Source organism: Anthonomus grandis, chromosome 3 (assembly GCF_022605725.1).
Source record: "Anthonomus grandis grandis chromosome 3, icAntGran1.3, whole genome shotgun sequence".
NCBI lineage: Eukaryota > Metazoa > Arthropoda > Insecta > Coleoptera > Curculionidae > Anthonomus > Anthonomus grandis.
Window position 1 is genome coordinate 40,993,326 of NC_065548.1, and position 25,099 is coordinate 41,018,424.

Sequence of the window (25,099 nt, forward strand, 5' to 3'; positions counted from 1 at the left end):
CTAGAATTATCCGGATAAGACACAAAGTCATTAAACTTATTCGCTCTTTTTCTATCTTCACTAACTCATATGAGTCATATCTCCTTCTCAACTCGCTCGTTCACACTTTTCGTAATGCATTCGTAATGCATTCACCAGCTTGCTACCCAACTTAAGCGTGTGTAAAAAAGTTTTTTTTTTGTAAGAAGAAGTCCAATCTTAAAGTGGAGTGGCTATAATATAGCGGATAGGGAAGGGCGAGAATGAGATTGTAGATTGGCATTTTCATTTGTGCAGAAAAGTCTTTGCGCCCTTCCCAACCCGCTATAATAAAGATGTTTAACTTCAAAAATAGTACTCAAAATGGTGGAATAAATGGTTTTATTTCAAGAAGAAGAACAATGGTGAGGGACATTTAGAAGTACCCAAAAACATTTTCAGGTTTTTCCATATTTGATAAAATGAGACTTGAAGGTTCTCCTTCTGCAGTTAAAAAATGTATATCAAAGTAATTCAGTGATTGATTGGAAATAGATGAATTTGAAGTTGAAGAACCATGGATAGTAGATGAAACAGATTCAAACCTGTTTAGCGCATATGAAAAAGATTCAACACGCATCGAAAATCTAATACGCGTGACTTCATTTGAAATTTTTATCAAATTTTTTTTCACATTTTTCATCAAGACTTTTAAAACCCAAAATAAAGAAATTATTTTTTTTTAAATAAAAAAGGAATAAACAAGACTGAAAAAAAAGTTATGGATATTTTAAACCACTTGAAGTGTAGTGTGAAGTGCCCTCTGATTACCAGAGTAAAAAGGTGTGCAAATTTAGGTTTTGCATCACAAAAAACTCTTTCATATAAATTTTAAAGGTAATACGTTAAAAAAAAGTTCATATATTTCAAAACAATCGATTTTTATTTTTTTACTTTTCTGTCTTGTTGATTGGAAACGGAGCAATTTTTCACAAAAGTAAGTTGCTTTAAATCGGCTGATTTTAATTCAGAAATATGTGGTGACAATTTGTAAAGACCTTTTGGGGATACCTTGTATAATGATATATAATGATAATGTATATCATTATACTTATATATTATTATATATTATATATATTATTATGGTTTTTATTAATTAATTATAGATTTCAATATGCCCCTATGTTTTATGTAACCATTTCATCATGCTAATTACGGTTTTTTCTTACCACTAACAAGAATGATAAGAATATGATGTTCTTATGTAATAAATAACTTAAGGCCTTTTAAGTCTGAAATGTATAAAAAACGTCTGTATTAATAGGGCAAAAACAAAGTATTTATTCTATTATTGTCGTGCTTCGCTATTTATAAACTTTTCAGTATTCTTATGTTAATGGTTCCTGGCTAATATTTTCCCTTTAGTGGTCACTATTCAGGGTGTCAATTTAAAAAGTTTTAATGTGAATATCTCTCTAATTTAAAAGGTTAGAAAAACCAAAGTAGGTACAAATGTCTTATAGGTGGGGAAAGAAGAACTACTATATTTAAGTTATGAGGTGATCAATCCCTCGGTCTCAATGCTCCCCAACCTCTAAATCTTAAATGGCACTACCCTATTTTTGATACTTCTAATTAAATGTCTTTTTAAGTAGTTTATTTGTACAATAGTTTTTTATCATAACTTAATATAGGAAAAAAAATTAAATTAAAATAAAAAACTATTTTTGTAAACTATTATTTTGTTAACTAAGAGACTCAAAATGCATTCCATTCTGGGCTAAACAACAATTAGATCTATATTAAAATTCATTTCTTACATTTTGAAATACTGTTCTTGAAATCGATGCACATTCTGTTATAATTCGTTGCCGAAGATCACCAAGGCAATCTGGTTGTGTCTTAAATATAAGAATTTTCACGTAATCGTAAAGAAAAAATCGAGAGGTATTGGATCTGGTGATCTTGGCAGCCCTTCTATTGGACCTCTTTTTCTAATGCACTGTTGAAAATTTATCATTTAAATATTGTCCTACAAAAAGAACATAGTGAGGTGGCACTGCATCTTTTATTTTTAATCAAAATTTATTTCATCTTCATTTATATTTCTATTTCCATTAGTATTTAATTAATTTTCTATTTGTTTAAATATATGTGGATGAATCGTGTTGAACATTTCTAGTATGTAGTAGTATTTCGCTATTAAGATTCCCAAATAATAAAGGCCAAATAATACCGCCCATATATTTATTTTTTCTAGGCATTGTGTGTATTTTTCCTTTTTCGGGTTTTCGTCACACCAATGCCTATAGTTACATAAAGAGTAAGAACTCTAATTGGAATAAATTCGCTGGTGCTCTTAAAAAAAAATATTTCACAAAAATCCAAAAATCACTTCTACTAGACTTTTTGTGGCCTTTAAAAATATATTAAAAATGTTTTATTTTCAAACCCTTTGAAAGGGTGGAACCTAACCTTAATTGATTTTTTTTAAATGGTATAATGCCACTTGTGGCAACTTGTTGAAAAGCTCAAGAAAAAGAATATTGATGGGATACTTTTATATTATCCCATCTATTTATTTTATACTTTAAATTGTAAAAAAAAACTGTTTAGAGGTATGAAAATTAAAAACAAAATATCCCGATATAAAATGTGTATTTTGTTTATCTTAATAAAGCGATTATTCGATAAAAAAATGACCCGAGTCATCCCACAAGAAGTCAGATCAGGTCAAGACTTATTTTTACACATATTTTTTTTAAGTAGAATGATACCTCTTTTGCCACCTTGTACGAATGCTAGTTTAAATGAAGGTTGACGCACATTTTGTTTCCCATTAAATTATTTAAAAATGATGATCAAAAACCAACTTAAAAGATTATAAAATACTATTTGTGAGCTTCCTAAAGCATTTGGTATCATTAATTGAATTTTGTTTTTGATCTTTTGTTTTAGTTCTTAAATAATTTTAGATCTTATAGCATAAGCTTTGCTATTAAGGTAACCGAAACCGAAGGTACAAATCTACTGGAGTAAATTCAGGTAACCTTGCTAGCTATTCGATTGTCTGTCTCCGATCAATGTTTCTATTACGGAAAAATGTAAATTATTAGAAAATTGTCCTATATTAGCATCATAATGAGGTGGTGCACCATCTTGCTGAAGGTAGATTCTCTCGTCAAAATTTCAGTAAAAAATAGTTGTGTTTATTCTGGTACCAGTGTATTTTGTAAAAAATCAAGTTGTCTGTCACCAGTTGAACTATTATCAAAAGTTGTCATTTGAGAGGTTTATTCTTTTATTACGATACAATACCAGAAACCCACACATCTATTTAGAAAACACATCTATTTAGAATACCGGCTCCGAAATACATTATATACATAAAAAAGTTCTTTTGTCGTCACAAAATATAGTCTAATTTAAATCATCTTGATAAATCGGGAATTAATTTTTCAATGTATTATTATTTTAATTTTTAGATTTATTAAAGTTTTTTAATTCTTCGGTTTCAAGAAAAATAATTATTAAGTTTGAAGTAAATCATGACTTCGTATTGAAAACTATGTATAAAATAAAAAATAGTAGTTGGCAGTGCTTGTTGACAATTTGTTTATTGCTTGAATTTTGTTTGACGTTTTGATTGGCATTTAAAAAAAATAGGTCTTTGTATAAATTATCTCGAAATACATTTTCTATTTTAAGGGCTACTCGCGCAATAAAGCGTAGGGCAAGATTATGTATCCAACAAAATAGCAACCACTTCAAAGATTTGTTATAATATGTTTTCTTTGTTTTGTTCGGTATTTTCAGTTTTTTTTCTTAGCTATTAAGTTAATTGTTTGAATTTTTATGAAATATTTACACATTATTTATAATTTTGAAATAAAATTTTAAACAATGAACAGTTTTTGATCTTAAAATTAAGTATTTCTAATAATCCTATGTCATGTATGCCATTATACCTGATGATTTGTAACATACCTTTTAATTTTATTAAATGTAATCAAAAATAATTCATTCAACAAAAAACCATCTTCAATAGGAATTATAAAATACCCTGTAACATGAAAACGATTCAATTTTCAAGGTTCCTGTATATGAAGTTTTTGTCTTATTTTAAGACAAAGATGCGGCTAGTAAAATATTGCGATGTAATTTCGGGACACCCTGTATTAACCAAAACTATATAATATGTATCATAAGAAAAATAAAAAACTAATTATTGATTATAGAACCTTTATTTAGGAGAAAAATAATACAACTTACGCACTAGCCCCAGTAATCAGTCGCTAATACAAAAAGAAAGAACAAAATTACTCATTAATTATGAAGCTTCTAAGTCGGAGAATATATAAAAAGTAATGAACAACAGGTTTAAGTTTTTGAGGTATTATGTTATTTAAAAAGCATATAAAGTTGTGCACATTAAATACAAACTTATCAGAAGAAATTAGACTCTGACGAAGAGGGGCGCGCTCAAAAAATATATGCTAAAAGTGTACATATTCGTATAGTGCACATATAGTCAAGATTTATAGAGTAAGCCGTAAGGAAATCCATCAAAAGTAGCCTTAAAAAAAAAAAATTGGCAGTCTGGACTTGGCAAAGAAACTTTAAATACTTAAAAGAAATTCTCTTAAATTGTAAATAGTTTTTTGGCATTTGGATGTTTGAAAAACAGCTATAAATGAGGGGAAATGCTGAAGCAGATGCAAATTTAAGGTATTTTTGAACACAAACCTGTTTAAATTTATTCAACAACAAGACTTTATTCTTCTTTAGGTAGGTACTCGTTAATGATATAAATGGCATGCAAAAATCAATTTTTGAAAAAAATAAATTCATTACTTGCTGAATTCAATTATAGGAAGTGTCTGGGTTTTCAAGTTCCAGCTGTCTCTTATAGCAGATTTGTGGGTATCTGGAGGGTTTCATAGATAAAAGTTTGATTAGCCAATTAATAGCTTATTTAAAAATAGTTAAAGAAAGATATGTTACACCAAATTCTAGACGCATAATGCTGTCAGGTGTATTAGCAGGCAGATAAAACAACTTTTTGAAAAAATTGACACGTTGTACACGTTCCAAAACCTTAATGTAACGCAACTCTCTAATCTAACACAACTCCAAATTGCAACATTATTAAGCAAGACACTCAGAACAAGTGAATTATAGAGTGTCATTTAACGACCTACTGGTATGGGTGGACTTAGCCATAATACCGCAAACAACTCCAATAGCTTGTTTACCTTTAGGTGCGGTGTCCTCCGCCATAACGTTAAACAATGATGAAGAAGTAAAAGATGCCTCCATACTTTTTTGTTATCTTCACTTTTTCGCCCTCATATTTAAAATCTTGATAAGCTCGCCTAGAAAAGATCATCATTTTGGTTTTATTTAAATTGACAGTAAGTCCGTTTTGATGTGTGTAATCTTCAAGAGCCCGAAATTTTCGCTTCATATCGACTTCAGAGTAGGACAGAATAACTGTATCATCGCAGTACAGTAAAGCAAGGATGTCAGAAATACTGACAATTTCAATATCATCGAGTCCCTGACCCCGAATAAATAGTTCAAAGTCACTTAAAAATAGTGAAAATAAAAAGGGGCTCAAAGATTCTCCCTGTAGAACTTCTCTCGACACTGAAAACTCTCTGCTAAGCTCGTTGCTAGTTTTTACCCTAAAACTGGCAAAATCGTATAGCGACTTTATAATAGAAATAACCTATGCTGACAGCCCAAACGTGTAAAGTTTCTGCCACAAAAGGTCGTGTGAAAGTGAGTCAAAGGCTCTTTTAAAATCAATAAAAAGTGCATAAACTTTTCGCCCTCTAAGACGCAGATGCAATTGAGCAGACATCATTAGCATAAAAATGTTGTCTGCGCACCCTCTGGACTTTCGAAAGCCACTTTGATACTCAGGAATACAATTGTTCTCGTCTGACCATACCTCCAGTCTCCTTTAAATTATCGTTGTGAAAAATTTCACAATACAATTGTCAAGAGCTATAACGCGATAATTGTAAATACACTACCAATTTTTTTTTAAGAGATTTCCAACAAGGTGCCTCAAGCAGCATCAGTTCCTCCTTTTAAAAAATAAAGTAGGGTTGATTTAAAAAAAATTAAGAAAAAAGGCATATTTGTCGGTAAAAGAAATATGTTTAATAAATGTGGGAGTATCCTCAACTTTTCTGTAATTTTCTCGAAAAATTGAATTCTTCGATCCGGGTTGTCTTCCTACAATTCCTGAAGTAGGTGCATTTTGATCATTGCTTAAAATCAGTTGCTTAACGTAAGTGTGACTTTTTTCCAAGATTTCTCTCATTAAATATAACAGCAGTGCTAAAGATGCAACGATTTTTAGACTCACAAATAAAAACTATTTGAATTCTTTCAGCTAAACTGTACACAATATCTAATATCGGACTAATAAAGAAGAAACTTCGTTTGAAATAATGTTAAATAAATTATTTATGATATCTTTGAAATATAATTTAACTACCTAAATAAGGTAATGTTTCTTTTATTTAATACAGCGTAACTAATTTACTTTTTTTCCGACCGTGTATCCAATTTAATAAAATTGTCCTAATGAATACTACTTAAAAACACCTTTAAAAATAAATATTATATAATTATATAATAAATTTATTTATTATTTTTTATTATTTAATTATTTTTTATTAATATTATATAATAAATATTATATAATATTAATAAAAAATATTACAAAAAGGGTGGTGTCATTTAAAATTTAGGATTTGTGATGCATAGAGCCGAAGGGCTTACTCACGCCACGACATAAATTTGATGGTTAATCTTCTCTCTATCTATTTAGTTTAGTATAGAAAATTTTAAAAATTGACACCCTGTATATATGTCCCACTCTATTATCTTGTAAGTTTCTATTATACATTTTTTACAATAAAAAAGATTGAATTATCATTTGTTTAAAGAGGTAGTGAAATTAACATTATATTGAATACATATGTTTGTCCTTAATAATAAAAATAAATCAGCGAAAAATATTCCGCCTTTATTATAGCTGTTAATAAAAAAAAGCTCGTACGAAAAAAACAAACTTAAGAAGACCAATTCACGCTAAAAAATTCTTAAGTGCCAAACATATTTATTACACATGAGTCATGAATTGAAACGATCCAACGCAAGCGCCTTTGAATTTATGGAGGAAATACGCAGAACATGGGAACTTAAAGGCTCAGTTTTGTGCGGCAAATATCTGGAGAGGAGCAACGGGCTATAACTTAGCAAAAATACGCTCCCGCGTCGAAGTTTTTGTTTTAGCATCGCGAGTTTTATAGCACCTGCAATCCATATTTTTTTGTTGTTGTTAAGATATATTAAAAAAAGTAAAAAAAGACATAGTGCAGTTTATTTCCAATAAGGTTTGTTATTTTAAATGTTGATATTATTTTAGTCAAAAAAAGATAATAAGATCTCAATTTTTTTTTACTACACCTATAAGCAACACATACATCTAACTGATGTTTTTACTCTAATACTAATGTACTCCACTATAATACCTTAACTAATAATGAGATTTATTTATGAAAAAGACTTATTAGAATTTTATTAAGAAATTATTGAGAGATTTATCAGACCAAGAATTTTATTTTTTTTAACACTGTGCTTATTTACCAAAGTGTTTATATAACCAGTCATTAAAAAGACGCATATTATAATATTAATTGAATCACCTATATTACTAAGCTAAACTTTAGGTATAAAAATTATATATAAATCTTGAAAAATTCAACAGTGGATTTGAATTGGAGCACTTAAATTAAAATTGGTATTTTTCAATAATTTTAGCCAAATTTTCATAATAAATTATCAAAATTAGATTATAGAAGACATTTAAAATATACATGTATATGGTGTTTTATACCTGAGCTATTATATATCACATCAATACTACACATAAACAACGAGTTCCTGCGTTATGCAAAAAAATATAATACGAGAAGAGTTTTAGTTAACACTTTTTTATTTGAGTAAAACTAGCCATAATGAAATAGAAAATACATTTATTGGAAAAATGTTATGCAACAGTATATTTTTGCAGTTAAATGAATATATTAGACTGTATGTTCATGTTGGAATACCTTATACGTAATTATTAAGAAAAAATTTAGCAATTTTTTAGTTGCTTTTATATATTATGGTTTTTTTAAGTAAACCTGACGACAAGATTAAAAAAAGTGCGTAGAAAAAAATTGATATTGATTTAAATGTCACGAAATAGAAAACTAACTTTGCTTTACTTTTAAAAATGTTTTGATTTAAGATATCGTTATCAGCAGGGGCAGCCAGGATTTAGTATTGGTCATATAAATATTTCTCACTTGTCCTTTTACTCTCAAGAGAGTATGGTGAGATTATGTGTCAATTGCTCGGTTCATACTTCCACATCCTCCTCTGCCTTGAGCTGCAGGAGAAGCTTCCTGCAGATTCTGACCAATGATTTATTTGGTTTAATTTACCCAACGTGTCAAAACATTCCTTTTGGTCGTTTACCATTGACTTTCCTCTTCACAATAATTTTCACAATTCAAAACAAATTTTCCAGTCCATTCGTCCTTCTTGAAACATGTTCAAAATAACATAGGTATGATTGATTTATCCTAGTTTATAACTTTGTGGTGATTCTTTTTGTGGTGAGTTTCTTAAAAATTGACACGTTAGTACGATGTTGGGTATATAATATTAGCAGCATCCTTTTGTAGGTCAACATTATAAAAGTCTCTTATATTCTTTAATTGGCAATTTGTAAAGTCCTCAAAGGCAACAGTAAATATCAAAGAGTTTAATAATTTTAGTTTGTTGCATTGAGATAGTATAGTCTTTTCATATTCGAGTTAGTTTTATTGTTAAGTTACGTGACATGGCAAGTCTGCGTTTTCTCTGTCATAGCCGCCTTTGCTTGTGATAAGTAATCTCTAATATTTAAATTTCTCAATCACTTCAAAAACATCGATGTGTAACATTGGTACGGTTATAACATATATATAATTTATATTATTTGTGCATTTTATTAACATTGGCATATAAATATAAATTCAATTAAAATGTTGACATACTTGGGATTTCATAGACATGGCTTTCTTCATAGGGTGATAATTTTCTTTTTAATATTCCTGGATATAATTCTATGCAAAGCAATCAGAACAGTGGTGAAGAAAAACTTGGTATTTATGCAATGTATTTATGTCACAGAAAATTTTGAAAATCCTAGTTTTAAATTTATTTTAAATAATAAATATATATTTTTTACAAACCTATATAAACCTCCTACAACTAATACGTTCAACTTTCTTCATTTTTTTGGGAATATTTTAAGTATGACGAGTAATTAATATTGTACTTAATGTAATGTAATTAATAAACATTAATAAGGTGAAGTTAAAAAAAGGTCTTATGTCTTCAGAACATTCCTAATTTTTATTTTGATCCGTAGATGATTGTATTTTCCTGTGGAATGGTAGTAATCAATCTTTAAATGATTTCGTGTCTTTTAATATTAACATCCATCCTAAAATAAAATTTAAACTAGAAACAGAAACTAATTAAATAATAACCTTCTTAGACTTCTTAACCTTCTCTAAAGCTATATGAATACAATGTATAGAGCTTTAGAGATTCCGATGTCGGCTAAATGTAAAAAAAGGAGTTGTCTATTATTAGATAAATAGCTGTTAGATACAACTATAACCCTAAATTTCTATAGGTTTTATAAGTTTCAATAAGTTTATTAAAGGTTCTACAAGTTTATTGCCAATAATATCGAAGGTTTTGGAAAGAGTTGTCTATGCACAGTTGTCATTTTATCTTACTAATAATAACGTACTTCCAACAAGCTTTGCGCAGTGGCATTATCGTAACCAATGAGGTTTATCCGAGGTGCGATTATTGCTAGTTGAAACAATAACTAAACAATCTGGCTTTGGAGAAAGATTTAGTACAGTTACCACCCTTTTGAACATCATAGACAACATAATAAGGGCTCTCGATAAAAAACTGGCCGTAATTTTAGTTACCTTAGATTATTCGAAGGCTTTCAATGTAATCGATCATGACTTGTTAGTCGCCAAGTTAAAGTTTTATGGTTGCAATGAACTTGTTCTTTTTTTTTAAGTCCTATCTCTGGAATCGTACTCAACGAGTACGTGTCAATAACAATTACTCCGAATTGAAACACATAATTTCTGGAGTTCCTTAAGGATCGATTCTAGAACCTCTTTTATTCTTGCTATATACTTCGGATCTTCCTTTAGTCGTAAAGAGCTTTGAGGTGTACCAGTACGCTGACGATACTGATTTAATTTATTATTTCGATCCAGATGACATAGAACAGGCTTCTGAAAGTATAAATAGAGACCTAAGTTTCATCTTACACTACTCGAAAAAACACAATCTTAATATTAATGCCAATAAGACTAACGTTTTACTTTTTGCCAATAAAAATCGTCGTGCTAACGTTGAAAAAAATATATACATTTAGTATGATAATAACCCCTTGGCATTTGCTGAGAGCGTCAAGATTCTAGGTTTAACTATTAATTCTTCTTTAGGATTTCAAGGACATATTAGTGCTGTCTTGCAGAGGTGCTATTTGCGTATGCGTTTGCTCTATGCTAACAAACATATTTTAAATTTTAAGACAAGAAAAAAACTCTCCGTATCGTTAGTGTTACCCATTTTAAATTACTGTTTTATTGTTTACTATCCTTGTCTTGATAAAATAACCCAGCAGAAACTGCAACGTGTACAAAACACGTGTTGTCGATTTGTGTGAAATTTAAGAAAATTTGATCATGTTTCCCATATATATCTATCGATTGCAGTTGCTAAAAATGTCATTTCTTTTTATGTTTCATTTTCTTACATTTAGGTATCGGCTCTATAAAAGCCAAAATCCAAAATATCTGTTAAATAAATTAATTCCAAGAAATGCAATTCATGATAGAGATATAAAACATAAGACTCTGACATTGCCACACCATAGCACAGCTCTTTTCTCATGTAGTTATACTTACATTGCCGTAACAATTTATAATCGCTTTAAACCTAATTTTTCAATATCTCGCTTTAAAAATGATTATAAAACTTTGTTCTTGCAGGAACAATTACATAATTAGTTTTTTGTTCTCTACGGATTTACAAATGTATTTAATTAATATTGTTTCTCTCAATTTGTTTTTTGGTTAATTTTTATATTACTATTACTGCTTGTTTTTCAAAATATTTGTAATTATTATTATTAGGGTAAGAGATAAAAGTAGCTTTAGCTAATCTTTGCCTTTTTGGGCAAATGTAATGTAATGTGCATTTAATACCAAATAAAGACATATTTATTTATTTATTTATTTAATCTTATCATTGTTAATGTTGATATTGCTTTTAGAACTAAACATACCTTAAGTAAGCTTTTGATTAATAATAAGGATCGGTATAAACTTCATTGTGAGTGTGGTTGTTTTTATGTCGGTTAAACAAAGCGTAGCTTTAAGATCAGGCTTAGTGATATTGATAGGTGCATTGGGCAAAATAATCCTGAGTCGTTATTTGCAAAACATATTATGGAAACCGGACACTGTTCAAACATACAACAAGACCATGTAATTTTACACAGAGCTTAAATAACCTAAAGCTTTTAGAAATACAAAAATTTTTTAACAAGGCAAACGAAAAATCATTCAACATTCAGATTGATTTCTCTGAATATAATCTGATTAAAATATTAATTAACTAGTAATTGTGTAATGTTCTTTTAACCGCACCCCTTCTTCCCTAATTATTGCCTGTAAAAATTTGCTTGCTTAAAGTTTGTCAAACTTATAAATTGTGTCAAATTTCTCAATTTTTACTATCTTTCCAACTAGAGCATGAGGCCACATTCCAACTTAGTTAAGTTTGCACATGAAACTTGGACAACTCTTATTTTGTTATTTTTCTTTTAATATATTCAATATTTGCATTTATTTTGATTTTAGTTAATTAAAGCATCCAACTTGCGTATTTCAAATATGGTTTTCTTTTCACGTTTTTTATCCTTTGCGCCTACCATTTTGACCTCTTCATTTATTTGTTCGATAGTTGCTTTATCCACTTTTCCATTTCATTTAAGTTTCCTCATCTATATTATGAACTCTAAATAGATAAATCCAAGCCCATGTTATTAGCCCCATTAAACATACTTGATAAAGTAGTAAAGTAAAGTAAAGTTGGTTTGTAGCTAGCCATTTTTTTTATTTCTCGTCTCTTATAACCCTTTTTTTAGGTTTCATTGACTTTTTTGCCTACGTTTAATCAACACTTTAATGTATAATATGGTTTTATCTTGATCAATTGAGGTTATCTTCTCGGAGACACCCTTGGCAAAAAGCGTTTCGTTATCTGAGGTTCCGCATGTTAATTATAATGGTTTTTCGGCTTGTATCATATGCCGTGGTTTTTGGTATGTAGCCCTGATTGCCAGCTTACTTCCCGTTCCTATTTTTTGTAGTATTATTGCGATGAGTGTTGTTTTCCATCTCGAATATTTTTTCCCCAAAAGTTGGAACTTTTCAGGAATTTTCTTTTTTCCAGCCAGGTTCTTATCCTTCATTTTTTCTAATAACTTATAATTAGCTAGTGACAATTCATGGCTATCAGTAACTAAATTGTGGCCTTTACTTTTTTGAAAGCATTTGTTAAAAGATTGTGTTAAAAATAAAGTTTTTGCGCTTTTGACACTGCGAACCTAGAAAGTTTTACTACAACTTAAACACTTAACTGTTTTAGAAACTTTGATAACACAATACTAAATTATATTTTTTAGTTATTATTTTAATTTGAACATTAAAATTATCGCTCTCTTAATCCGTGTCAACTGTTTCAATCGCTATCTCTCACTCTGCAATTTCTTTAATTTTTGTAATTCTTTTATTTTTTTTTCAGAATGTCTCTTCAGCTGTTAGGTTCAGTAAACTATCGCAAACAACTGAAGATTGAACCTTGGAACGAACAGTCGTCAAAAATAAATACTATATAATTCGATGCAAATAGTTAAATTAGTAGCTAAGAAGAAATTTCTGAAATAAAAATTTGGTATACTTCGTTTTTAATGAAGGTTTTTTGGTTGTTTCTGCTGATTGGTGTTTTTCAAGGTATGTACTGAGGATCATAAATTATTATCTATAGATCCGTAATAATATTTGTTATATAAGTATAATTAACTATAATGTATTAACCTAATAATATTTGTAACAGCTTACTTGTTATTAAGTCAAAATTTAAGTTATATTTAACTTATAAATTAAGGAACTAATTTAATTTAAATTATTATAATATCATATTAGAAAAAACATAGTGATTAATAACTGTATTTAATTTTTAGTAATATCTTATAGAGTAAAGCCCTTAATTGTTGATAATGACTTACATTTAATATATGTTTCTAGCTTTTTTTCAGGGAATAAAAAAATATATGGAATAAATTATAAAGTATAATGCGACTTTACAAACATGTGCTTGTTTACTAATTGTGAAGTGGACTAACAAAAAATATTAACTATTAAGCAGATATAAGAGAAACAAAATATTTCTTCTTAATCAAATGCAATTTTAAAACCACAAGAGAAAAAAATCAATTTCAAAGTTTTACAGTTGCTGATAATTGTATACTTAAGAAAGTGAAATATTTGAGTTATTAAGTGTTGAATTTAAACATTATTTTAAGACAAATAAAAAAAGACGATCCTGCTTAAAAATTTATATTCTATATTACTTTCTCTTGCAGCTGACTTAAATAGGCTTTAATACAACTTCTAAGTTCATCCCATAGGTGTCTTATTATTTCGAAAGCCAGCAATCTAGCTCGCCAATATAGCAATTTTGAAATTAGGTTACAGGTCTTTGAAATAATCTCACACATTAATAGCTGCTGCAATTTTTTTTGGGTTATCCGAGTTCTTGTCTGGCGATTTCTTAATTATATCTTTCCTCTTGATAAAGTATATAAGTAGCAGCTTGCCCTTTAGTTTCCATTAAACACCTTGTGATTCGACTCTGAGACTTTGTCTAGCTAAGGAAAGGTACAGCACGTGTTGTTCGGCTCGGTTGCGCAGTAAATTTGTTTACGCCGCTGCCAAAGCAACGGTATCGATCGCCCCGATTTGCATATAAACAGTGCCGTTGCGTTAATTCTTATATTTGTAAGTAGACTAATAGACGAAATAAGTATATTAAAAATAATCCCGGCAGAACAGTGTGGTTTTGTGAAGGGCCTATCAACAGAAATACAGCTTGCAAGGATCCAGCAAAGTTTAGTTGATTCGTTCAATTCCATGTATTCAACTGCCATGATCACGCTCGATATCGAGAAAGCCTTCGATAGAGTGTGGCATGGCGGGTTGATATACAAAATGGCGACATTTGGGGTGTCTCCGGGTATAACTAAATTTATTCAAAGCTTTTTAAAAAACAGGGAGTTCACAGTACAAATCAATAACACCACTCAAGATTTTAAAAAAATCAGAGCTGGAGTCCCACAGGGCTCCCCCTTGGCACCCACCCTGTACAATATATACCAGGCAGACATCCCAAAGAACGATCACTATTCTAAGCTGGCATTATTTGCGGACGATACTTGTGTCCTTGCGAGCTGCAAGTACCTGGACCAAATAACAGCGTATATTCAGAGCCACATTGATAAAATAGCGGTATGGGCCGAGAAGTGGAAAATTAAAATAAATGAGGATAAAACTGAGGCAATCCTTATCACCAAAAAATGGGACCGTGATATTCCGAACTTAACGGTGCTGGGCAGGATGGTCCCCTGGAAGAGTGAGGTGAAGTACCTGGGAGCACATTTTGACAATAAAAATACCTTTGTCTATCATATTAAAAACCAAATAAATCAGTGCAATGGATTAGTCCAAAGCCTCTACCCCTTCTTGGGCAGGAAAAGTAAGATGTCTCTCGACAATAAACTCCTCTTGTATAAGCAGGTGATCAGACCTAAGCTCTTATATGGGTCTTGTGTCCTTTCAAAGATCCCAAAATCAACTATGGCTTACCTAGAAATATTTCAAAATAAGACGCTTAGGCTGATCACAAATGCTCCGCAATATATTAGAAACTCAGATATAAGAACTGACCTTAAAATGAGTACCATAGAGGAGTTTATTGTCGCCAGACACACAAAATTCAAGGAACGTGTTAAAGCTCTCGACCATCCTGAGATCCGCAAATTCTTATTGAAATGGCGCGAAAACAAACCCTGGAAGGGAGTTTTCTAGCCTTAACACCGCGATTGAGTGAACGCTCGGTGGCATAAAGACTAACCGGGCGCATACACACCCATCAGAAAATAAAATGCGCTCCGTTTGTAAATCAAACGCTAAACGTTCTCAAGGGTATCCTAATCCGACCGCTTCTAGACGGCCGCATCAAGATCGTTCTGGGTGGGCGGAGACTGCTGCTGGACTCGTGACCAATAGCAGCCCACCTCCTACCTTATAAATACAAGCACACCTAAATCCCGTGTAGTCAATCCTCTCGACCCGGGCCGTCAACAACTCGGATGCACCTCGATGCGACCCAGAACAAAAAGATAGGCGCCTAAAATAGCGAGTAGGTAACAAACCTAAGACCGGCAAGAGCCCCGCAGCTAGTCCGGACAAAATCCAGTGCAGTACAAGTCAAAGTCTTATATTTGTGTTCTGTGCCTTTTAGTGTTTATATCTTTAGGCGCGCTACTGTCGCTAATCGCGCGTTATTACGGGACAAAACTTGGCGCAGCTTTAAAACAGATGGTGTACCTTTCTTTAGCTAGACAAACTCTACCATCGTTCACGTTACAAAATCTCAAAATGTAAAAACTCTTTACGAAATTTAATAGTAATAATTATTTTTTATTTTAAGTGTATAAACTCGTTGACCAATTACTTGAAATGTGTGGTGATCTCCACGTGATTTCGATGATGGCGATGCTGCTTTTTTAGGCGGTTGATTCGCAAGATTTGAGTTTGCAGCCGGGTAGACGTAAATTTAGTAATTATTGTGGTTAAGTTTTCAGTTTTTTGTAGATCGCAAAATCCTATATCGTAAAATAAATAATATCGTCAAATATATAATCACGTGTAAATTACAATCCAGAACTTTAGGCATAGTGTTTATTGTCAATAATAAAAGCATTTACATAATTAATTTTTAAATATGGAAAAATTTATAAAACTAAATACTAAAATATTACTTTTTATGTTATATATAATTAAGTGTTATATTCTCTTTATGATAAATATTTAATTTTCGGGCAAGTCATATACACCTGGAAGATGTGTATAGCCAGCCAAGTATACCTAACAGACGATTTTTCGCTAGCGATAAAATAAGTTGTATGTGCCAGTATTTAATATTATGCTAATAAAAACCTACTTCTTCTATTATGATTGTTACATTCTAAATTATTGTAACTAAATACTTTCGTAAAAAAAGACGTCCTTTTTAAGTACCCTCTTATAATCAAATTAAAGCATGGTTAACAATTAACGGTTTCTGTATTGTATCTCTGTTAGAGTTTTTCTCGAAACATCTATCATAATTAAGTTATTTTTTACTTACTCGCTGATTTTTCTATTTTCCAGCTAACTCTTGATGAAGTATTATCGCAAGTGCATATCGTATCGCTCTTCATATTTTGTTGGCCCAAATGTCTGATAACCTCCTATACCATATAAGATAGACGTCTATGTTTCACGTTCCTACCTAAGTCAGTTAATTCTATTGCTTGATCACCTATAAAGATTTTCAGATAGTTCCTTGTTGCAACAAGTTAATTTTGTATAACTACTAAAAAATAATTGAAGTTCCAAATTTAATAAGCTATCTTATCCTGCTTGATACTGTGATGGGTTTGAACTTGGAGCTTCTAAAGTACGGTAAAGTGGTGTCCTTCAGTAATCCAGATTATATATTGCCTGATAGATTTTGGTTGTATTATTATTATTACAAAGATATTATCGCACAGACTCCTGGATTAGGAAGGTGTCAGTCCCTATTTTTAGCAATCTGCTGTAGTTCGGCTTTAGGCTGTTGTTATTTGGTATAGGAATATCAATAAAAGTTGTATTTCTAAAAACTTTATTTATTAAAATTAAGAAACCAGGTATATGGTTACTTTCTCGCTGAAGTGTAAGTATTTTTTGGTATTACCAAATTTGCTTTATCGAGGTCTTAATGTTTCCAGACAATTAATTGGCTCAATGGCACTTCGGGGGTGAACTATCTTATTTTTAGCATTTAGTCTAATTGGTTTCAAGTAAGCGCCTAGATAGTCGACGTACGTCAATGCTATAATTAGACTTTAAAATAATCGATGTGGGCAACAAAAAGGTGTCTTGTTTTTGTAAGCCTATAGCTTCCTTGCTGCATCCCGTCTGCTGCACCGCTATGATGTTGTTCTGATCGTAATGGCTATATTTTATATGCGTTCTATAATGCAATAAGTATTTTATCTATCCACGGTAGGTAGGCAAGTCATTGACTGGTATTTTAAATGATCATAAGTATTATGGTTATTTTTTAATAACAGGTAAGAAGTACCTTCCTTGAAAAGTCCAGCGTATTTTGGAGATTAAAAACGACATAATTTATTAGAACATTTAGTTAATAGTGTGTTGACTATGACTTTTAAGTTAATCCAGTAGTTCCGGATGTGATTGGAATTTGGTGCCTCCAGTTATTTAGTTGCTTAATGATACTTTTTCAATAGTAAACCTTTCGAACTCTATTTTATTATACGTCTGGCATTATTGTTATTTGTCATGTATTTATCAATACATGTTGTATTTTTCTATTTTCTACTACTTGACCATTTATGCCATCTTAATTTACGCATGTTATATTCGGCACATAATATCCTCTACTTGAGAAATAGTCTGGCTTTTCTAAAAGTCTGGCTGTTCAAACGTTGTAGCTGTAAAATTATATTCAGGTAAAATATTGTTGGATATAGAACAATTTCAAGAAACATTGCTAATTTGTGAGAGGAGTTTATTCTAGGAAGTGCAGGTTTTATTAAAAGATTTGTATAGTAGTTTTATATAGTATATAACCTTTTGCCATGTTATATACTATTTAAATTTACTATTATCCATACACTATGCCCAAGATAAAATAGATGTAGAAAAACAATATTTACTTAACGCTTATTCAATAATTGGGTGTTTTACTCTATGCTCTACAATAAAAATATGCTAGGCTTCAAAATTTATTTATAAGAAGTAAATTTTTTATAGACAAAAATCCTGAAGGTATTTTGAAAAAAAACATATCATAAAGTAAAAATTATTTTAATTTTTTATTATTTTTTTTATTAAAATTATTATATTATTTATAATTTCAAGAGTTTTGCATGAAAAATCTTTTCTCCATAAATAAATTCCAATTCTAATGTTGGAAGTGATGCATTTCGGGAAATATTCTTGCTATCATCAGACTTGAAAGTTACCAATTGTCTTCACACGTTCCAAAAACATAAACCATGTCATCATTTGTAATATTAGAATTGGCATTTTATTTGTGGAAAAAAACTTTCTTTGCATTACCTTTCAGTTTTCCATTGACTCAACTTCAGAATTGACCTTCTCCTTAATTATTTGTAATTTTTAAATATTTAAAAGAATTATCTAAAATAGTAATTATTTGTTTAATAAGTTTATCCTCTGGTTTTTTCTATTTTAGGCATTAACTCTATAAAAGAAAACCTTAAATGGGTTAGAGTAAACGTACCTCAGTACAGAGTTCCAGGCGAAACAGCTCTGCTGCAATGCGAATATAATTTAGGAAATGATAAATTATATTCTGTAAAGTGGTACAAGGACCACGAAGAGTTTTATCGGTTTGTGCCAAAATTCAAACCTCAGACAACTTCTTATAAAGTGGAAGGAGTTCATGTTGATGTAAGAAATTCTAATACTAATTATTAGGGAAAAAATGTTTTGCAAAAATATTTGGCCCCAATTTAGGTTATATGATTGTAAATCCTTGTAGTTCTAATTTTCTAGAATTTGTATACTTGCTTGCTTTGACTATCAGAATTCTCCTAAAATTATTGGTCTCTTTCGGCAAAAACAATGAAGATAATTCCAAATTTCGAAACTGTTCCATCGGGTTTTAAAAAGGACGCGCTTCGTGACAATTCATTCTGTTTTAATTGTTTAGTCAGTTTTTACCTTGGAAACGCGACTTAGAATTGGGACGCGACGTCTTCTTGAAGAAAATCAAGATGTGTTTTCCTTGCACGATAATGACCTGGGAAGAACTGATTTGGTGCAGCATCGAATTAACACTGGAGATAATGCTCCGATTAAAGAAGCACCTCGAAGAATTCCGATAGCTAAACAAGGAGAAGTTTCCTCAATGCTTCAAGAAATGAGGACACAAGGAGTGATAGAACCTTCTCAGAGTCCTTGGACATCCCCAGTTTTGCTAGTGAAGAAAAAGGATGGATCCACTAGATTTTGTGTAGACTATCGGCGACTGAATGACATTACCAAGAAAGACAGTTATCCCCTACCAAGAATTGACGACACCCTGGACACGCTATCAGGTTCACAATGGTTCTCAACACTCGATCTAAAGAGTGGGTACTGGCAGGTAAAGATGCACCCAGAAGATAACGAAAAGACCGCATTTTTGACTGGAACAGGACTTTGGCAGTTTATATTCATGCCCTTTGGACTCTGCAATGCTCCAGCTACTTTTGAGAGACTTATGGAAACATTTTTACGTGGAATGACTTGGGAATCATGTTAAGTTTATCTGGATGACGTCATCATACTGGGAAAAATATTTGAAGATCATTTGAAGAATATTCAAAAGGTATTTGTTAAACTCCGAGAGGCCAACCTGAAGCTAAATCCTAAAAATGTTGCTTATTTCAAAAAGAAGTTCGATACCTTGGCCATGTAATATCAGAAAAAGGTCTCAAGACTGATCCAGATAAAGTAGAAGCAATCGAAAATTGGCCACGACCCACTGACAAACACCAGATAAGAAGCTTTCTGTAATGTTTTCTTGGAATTGGGGCCGTTCTATCACAAAAATATGAAGATGGCGAGCAAGTGATAGCTTATTTCAGTAAAACGTTATCAAAATCAGAAAAAAACTATTGTGTCACCAGACGAGAGCTATTGGCAGCAGTAAAAGCTATTAAACATTTCCATAAATATTTGTATGGTCAACGATTTATCCTTAGAACTGACCATGCTTCGTTGAAATGGCTGTTTCAGTTTAAAAACCCCGACAAAAAGGATAAATAGCAAGATGGATTCAACGATTACAAGAGTATGACTTTACAATAGAACATAGGAAAGGCGAATATCACCAAAATGCCGATGCTTTATCGAGAAGACCCTGTATTGAAACATGTCAACATTGTTTTAAAAAGGAATCAAAACAGCATCCAGAGATATTTACTTGTAATCGTAATGGCCTTCACAGTTCTAAAGAGTAGGATGTAGCTAGTTTAATCCGAGGTCAGTGATGACCCAGTATTTGGTCTTATTTACGAACTGAAATCTCGAGAAATTTCAAAACCAGAATGGAAAGATATTTCTGACAAATCTCCAGAACTTAAAGCTTATTGGTCTCAATGGAATTCATTGGTTATAAAAGATGGATTATTAAAAAGAGTCTGGGAGAGCGTAGATGGAAAAGAAAATAGACATATCTGACAGTCCGTCCTCGAAAACGTATTCCGGAAGTCCTTGAAGCTGTTCATGGCGGTGTCGGCGGAGGACATTTTGGAGTTAGTAAGACCTTGGCAAAAGTGAGAGAACGGTTTTACTGGCTGAACAGTCATCAGAAAGTCTGATGTTGAACGCTGGTGCTGACAGTGTGAGCAGTGTTCGTCAAGCAAGGGCCCAAGAACCCGGACAAGAGAAAAGATGATGCAGTATCTTGTTGGTGCACCCTTTGAACGAATTGCCATAGACGTAGCAGGACCCTTTCCTACTAGTAGCTCCGGAAACCGATATGCTCTTGTTGCTATGGATTACTTTAGTAAGTGGCCCGAGGTCTATCCGATTCCAAACCAAGAAGCAACGAGAATAGCTGAAGTGCTGTTCCAGAACTGGATTTTTCGATTTGGTGTACCCAGAGAGATACATTCAGACCAAGGAAGGTACTTTGAGTCACAAATATACCAACAAGTATGTCAGTTACTGGGAATTAATAAGACCCGTACAACCTCACTACACCCTCAGTCTGATGGAATGGTTGAAAGATTCGGCAAAAACAATGACGATAATTCCAAATATTTCGAAACTGTTCCATCGGGTTTTAAAAAGGACGCGCTTCAGTTTTTACCTTGGAAACAATTAAACGACCGTCAAGGCGAGTTAGGTTAGTGTTTTTGAGGTTGACAATAAGAGTGTGTTCCCGAATTTCGTTACAGTATTAAGGGATTATTATTTATTTATTAGTATTCTTGTTAATATTTTTGGTTTGAACAAAAATAATAATATAAAGATGCAGCTTTCTGGCTGAAGCCGAAGTTTCCTATATGGTTGCAATTTAATTTTTTGAATAATTTTGCAATTTTTGCTAAGGTGTAAGAAAACTAAGACTAAAAGTCAAATATATATTATTATTGCTTATAGGGTAAATACTAGGGTAGGGTAAGAAACTTCCGGACTGGTCTAAAAATGGTACTAGAAGATCTAATTTTTTTGTCTGTATTCTTTAGCACTATACATGTTATCTAGTTTAACATTATGTACATGGTGGACCAAATGAGAAAAAATATACGCAATTAAGTGTTTATGCATAATCTGCCATCTACTTCTATGAACTCAAAATAATAACGGACATGTAGGGAAAAAATTGGTTAAAAAAAATCTTTACCTTTTTTATTATAAAATATACAATAATGATCAGGATAGGGGCTAAGAAATTTGCGATAATTTAAGAATAAAGTAAAATAATCTAGGCCTACTATAATTTAATTAGCCTAAAGTTAATGTTTGTTTTTCTTATGGGCGTTATATTGAATTTTTGTATTTAAAAGTTCTCTCTTAGAAATACTCTTCAACTATGTATGTTTATGTTTGGATAAAATAAATATTTAAAATTATTAAAATTAGGATTTTATGGTAGTTAATTGGTTAAATCATGCTTCTTTAAAAGCTTTGGAGGTGTCTTCTTCTACTCCTGATATATATGCAAGTAATGAGCAAAGCCGGAAATTTAAACATAAACACTTACACGTTCAATGTCAAAGACTTGTTCTAAATATGCCTTGATTGTCGTCGACACAAAAATATGGATCACCCGAAAGCAACAATTATAATCCGAATTCAACAATTGATGTTAATATCTTGGTCTACAATTCATCGTATTATTAAGTTGGAGATATTATAGATCATTCCATAAAGCGGAAACAAGTCAACCAACACCAGAAGTTGCGAAAAATTGACAACGCGACCAAGGACATTATTCGACGAATAGTGTATGGTTTCTATGAAGACAATTTAGTGCCAACTTTGGAAATGATAAAACACGAACTAAGTGAATATCCAGACTATGATTACAGTAGCTTAAAGACCCTCTGGAGTATTTTAGTGAAGTGCGGGTTTAAGCATAAAAAACTGGATAAAAGGATAATGGAATCACGACGTATCGTTGCACTTTGTCAAGAATATTTACGCAATATCGAGAATTGAACACAAACATAGTGTATTTAGATAAAACATAGGTCGATATGCATGACGTTGTTAAGTTTGGATGGGTTGTAAATACGTCTTGCTCGCGGGGACAACATGTAATTATTTTCCATGCTGGTGGAGAAAATGATTTTTATTCCGAATGCACTACTTTTACCAGCAAAAAAAATTGCGAAATCATCGGCCGATTACCATCAAGATATGACATCAGAATTATTTGAAAAATGGTTCACAGATCAGCTTTTACCAAATATTCCACCTAACTCTGTTATCGTTATCGGCAGTCTTAATAAGTAAGTCATGGACATATTTTACCAAGACTGCCTCCCTACTATTGCGTCTTTAACCCGATTGAACTGGTTTGAGGAACCAAAAAAACCGCTAAGGAAATTTAATCGCTCACCTACTCTGAGTGGGGAAGTGATTGAAAACATTCGCAAAGTTGTACGAGACGTTGAGACTAACGTATGGAAAAATGATGTTGAACACGTTATTAAAAAAGAAAACGAATTATATATATAGACGAAATGAATAGATATTTACTTTGAGCCCCGACACCCAAAGTAACTCAACCTGATACTAATTCCAGTTCTGAAGAGTTAGACTTTCTGAATAACCAGCCAGTGATGGTAAGTTTTTGTGCAATTTTTACGCAAAATCGAAATCTTTCGATTCAAGCAGATACATAGTTATACTTTTCTGGAAAAGTAGGAGTTGAAAATTTAAAAATTTGGTCTTTGTTATTTTAAATCAGATAGCCTATATTTTACATATATCAATTTTGGATTTTACGTTAAATTCTAAGAAATTTGATATATGATATTACATACTTTTATTTAACTGTTTTTAAGTGATAAGTTTTTAATATTATGTATTATCAGGCAGAGTGAAAGTAAAATTTCAACATAGTGGAACAAAAATTTCCTATTTTAACTTTTCAAGACCTGTCGTCAAGAAATGTCGTTAATTTTAAATAATCTCAACTGTAAAAAAAACTTTTTTTTAAAGATGACCGAGAAAAAAAAGATCAGAAAGAAAAGTGGAATTTGTTTAGTTTTGGCACCATAGCGTCCATAACCTCTTAAATTCGTCATTAACCTACTAATTTACCATATTAATTATAAAAACACCTTGAAAAACAAAAAAATATTGATACAAAATATCTTCAGATTATATTTAGTTGTATTTCAATTTTATATATGGGACTCCACTGACTATTACAAAACCTCCTGAAATAAAATGTTTTTTGCTTTTTTATTTTGTTGTGGTTAAAATATACGCATACTTGGCATTATCAATAAATTCTACTTTGAGAGTTGCCTAGGTTAATATCACAGATAGCAAACATCACTATGGGGAAATTGAAGGAAAAAATCAAAGCCTACTACCATGAAATCTTATTTTTTTAAATTTTAATTATTTATCTGGACCGGACATGCGATACATGGTTGAAGAGCATTTTTAGAACAAAATTCAAAAATTTAATATGGCGCCCATAAAAAAAAATAAAAGCTGACTTCGGCCTTATTTAACATAATAAGCCTGGCTTTATTTTTATTTCACATCAGTTTGAAAATTCCAATTTTCAAACTGATGCTCACTTCTTACTTCGGCCATAAATATTTCGTTATAATATCTATTATAATAAACACGATATAAATGATTTTATAAAACGAACTTTTTTCTGTTTTCACTGTATATTCGTTGCTATTCCGAGTTCAATGAAGAAGATGACAGATTATTTAGAGGCACTTGATTGCGGAACTTTTTCTCTATTTAGGTCATCCTGTATAACGGTTTCCAATATCCCTATGTACATTATTTTAAACTGGACCTGGATTCTGTATGTTACCAGATTATATATACATTTTTGGTTGGCATGCCTCAATTGTTTACGTGAGTATGGGAAGAAGTGGTAGATTGGTTAAACCCCACTGAAATATGACAGCAGAACTCGGTATGGCTAGTGGATTACCTTGGAGTTATACAGGGTGACCCAATAAGACTGTTCCTCAGCCATATCTCGGGAACTGTTCGTAAAAAAAATAAAAAAAAAAAAATATTAGGTAAATCGGTCATGAAAAATCGTTGGAAAATATTTTCAAAGTCTAAAAATTACCACCAGAGGGCGTAATTGCCATCTTAAATTTTAAAATTGCATTTTTCTTTAAATTTCGCATAACAACCAAATTTTTTTTTACATTTTTAAAGAGAACCAGGTTATCTATGATTTTCGTAAAATAAAAAAATCAGCCATTTCAAAAACAAAGATGGTGGAGCGCGTTCAGTTGTTTTTGCAATAATTTGCTTTAACTTCTTAACGGTTTGACCGATTTTAACAAATTTGGTATCGTTGAAAAGAGCATTCCTTGGGCAATAAGAATCAACCAAAATATAGTTGA

General features: G+C 31.3%; 1 protein-coding gene and 1 non-coding gene across 2 annotated transcripts in view; both read left to right on the forward strand.

Annotated features, from left to right (window-relative positions):
* The first annotated feature begins 7,208 nt into the window (after positions 1-7,208).
* Positions 7,209-25,099, forward strand: part of LOC126733985 (cell adhesion molecule 1-like) — a 71,875-nt gene continuing 53,984 nt past the window's right edge. Inside the window, exons 1-3 of the mRNA XM_050437487.1 lie at positions 7,209-7,373; positions 12,928-13,136; positions 18,715-18,932. Coding sequence (XP_050293444.1) covers positions 13,094-13,136; positions 18,715-18,932 — 261 coding nt within the window. The 5' untranslated portion in view covers positions 7,209-7,373; positions 12,928-13,093. The remainder of the gene's footprint in view (positions 7,374-12,927; positions 13,137-18,714; positions 18,933-25,099) is intronic.
* Positions 9,844-9,990, forward strand: LOC126734736 (U4 spliceosomal RNA). The gene has a single exon (XR_007660160.1). It is a non-coding gene; the product is annotated as a U4 spliceosomal RNA (small nuclear RNA).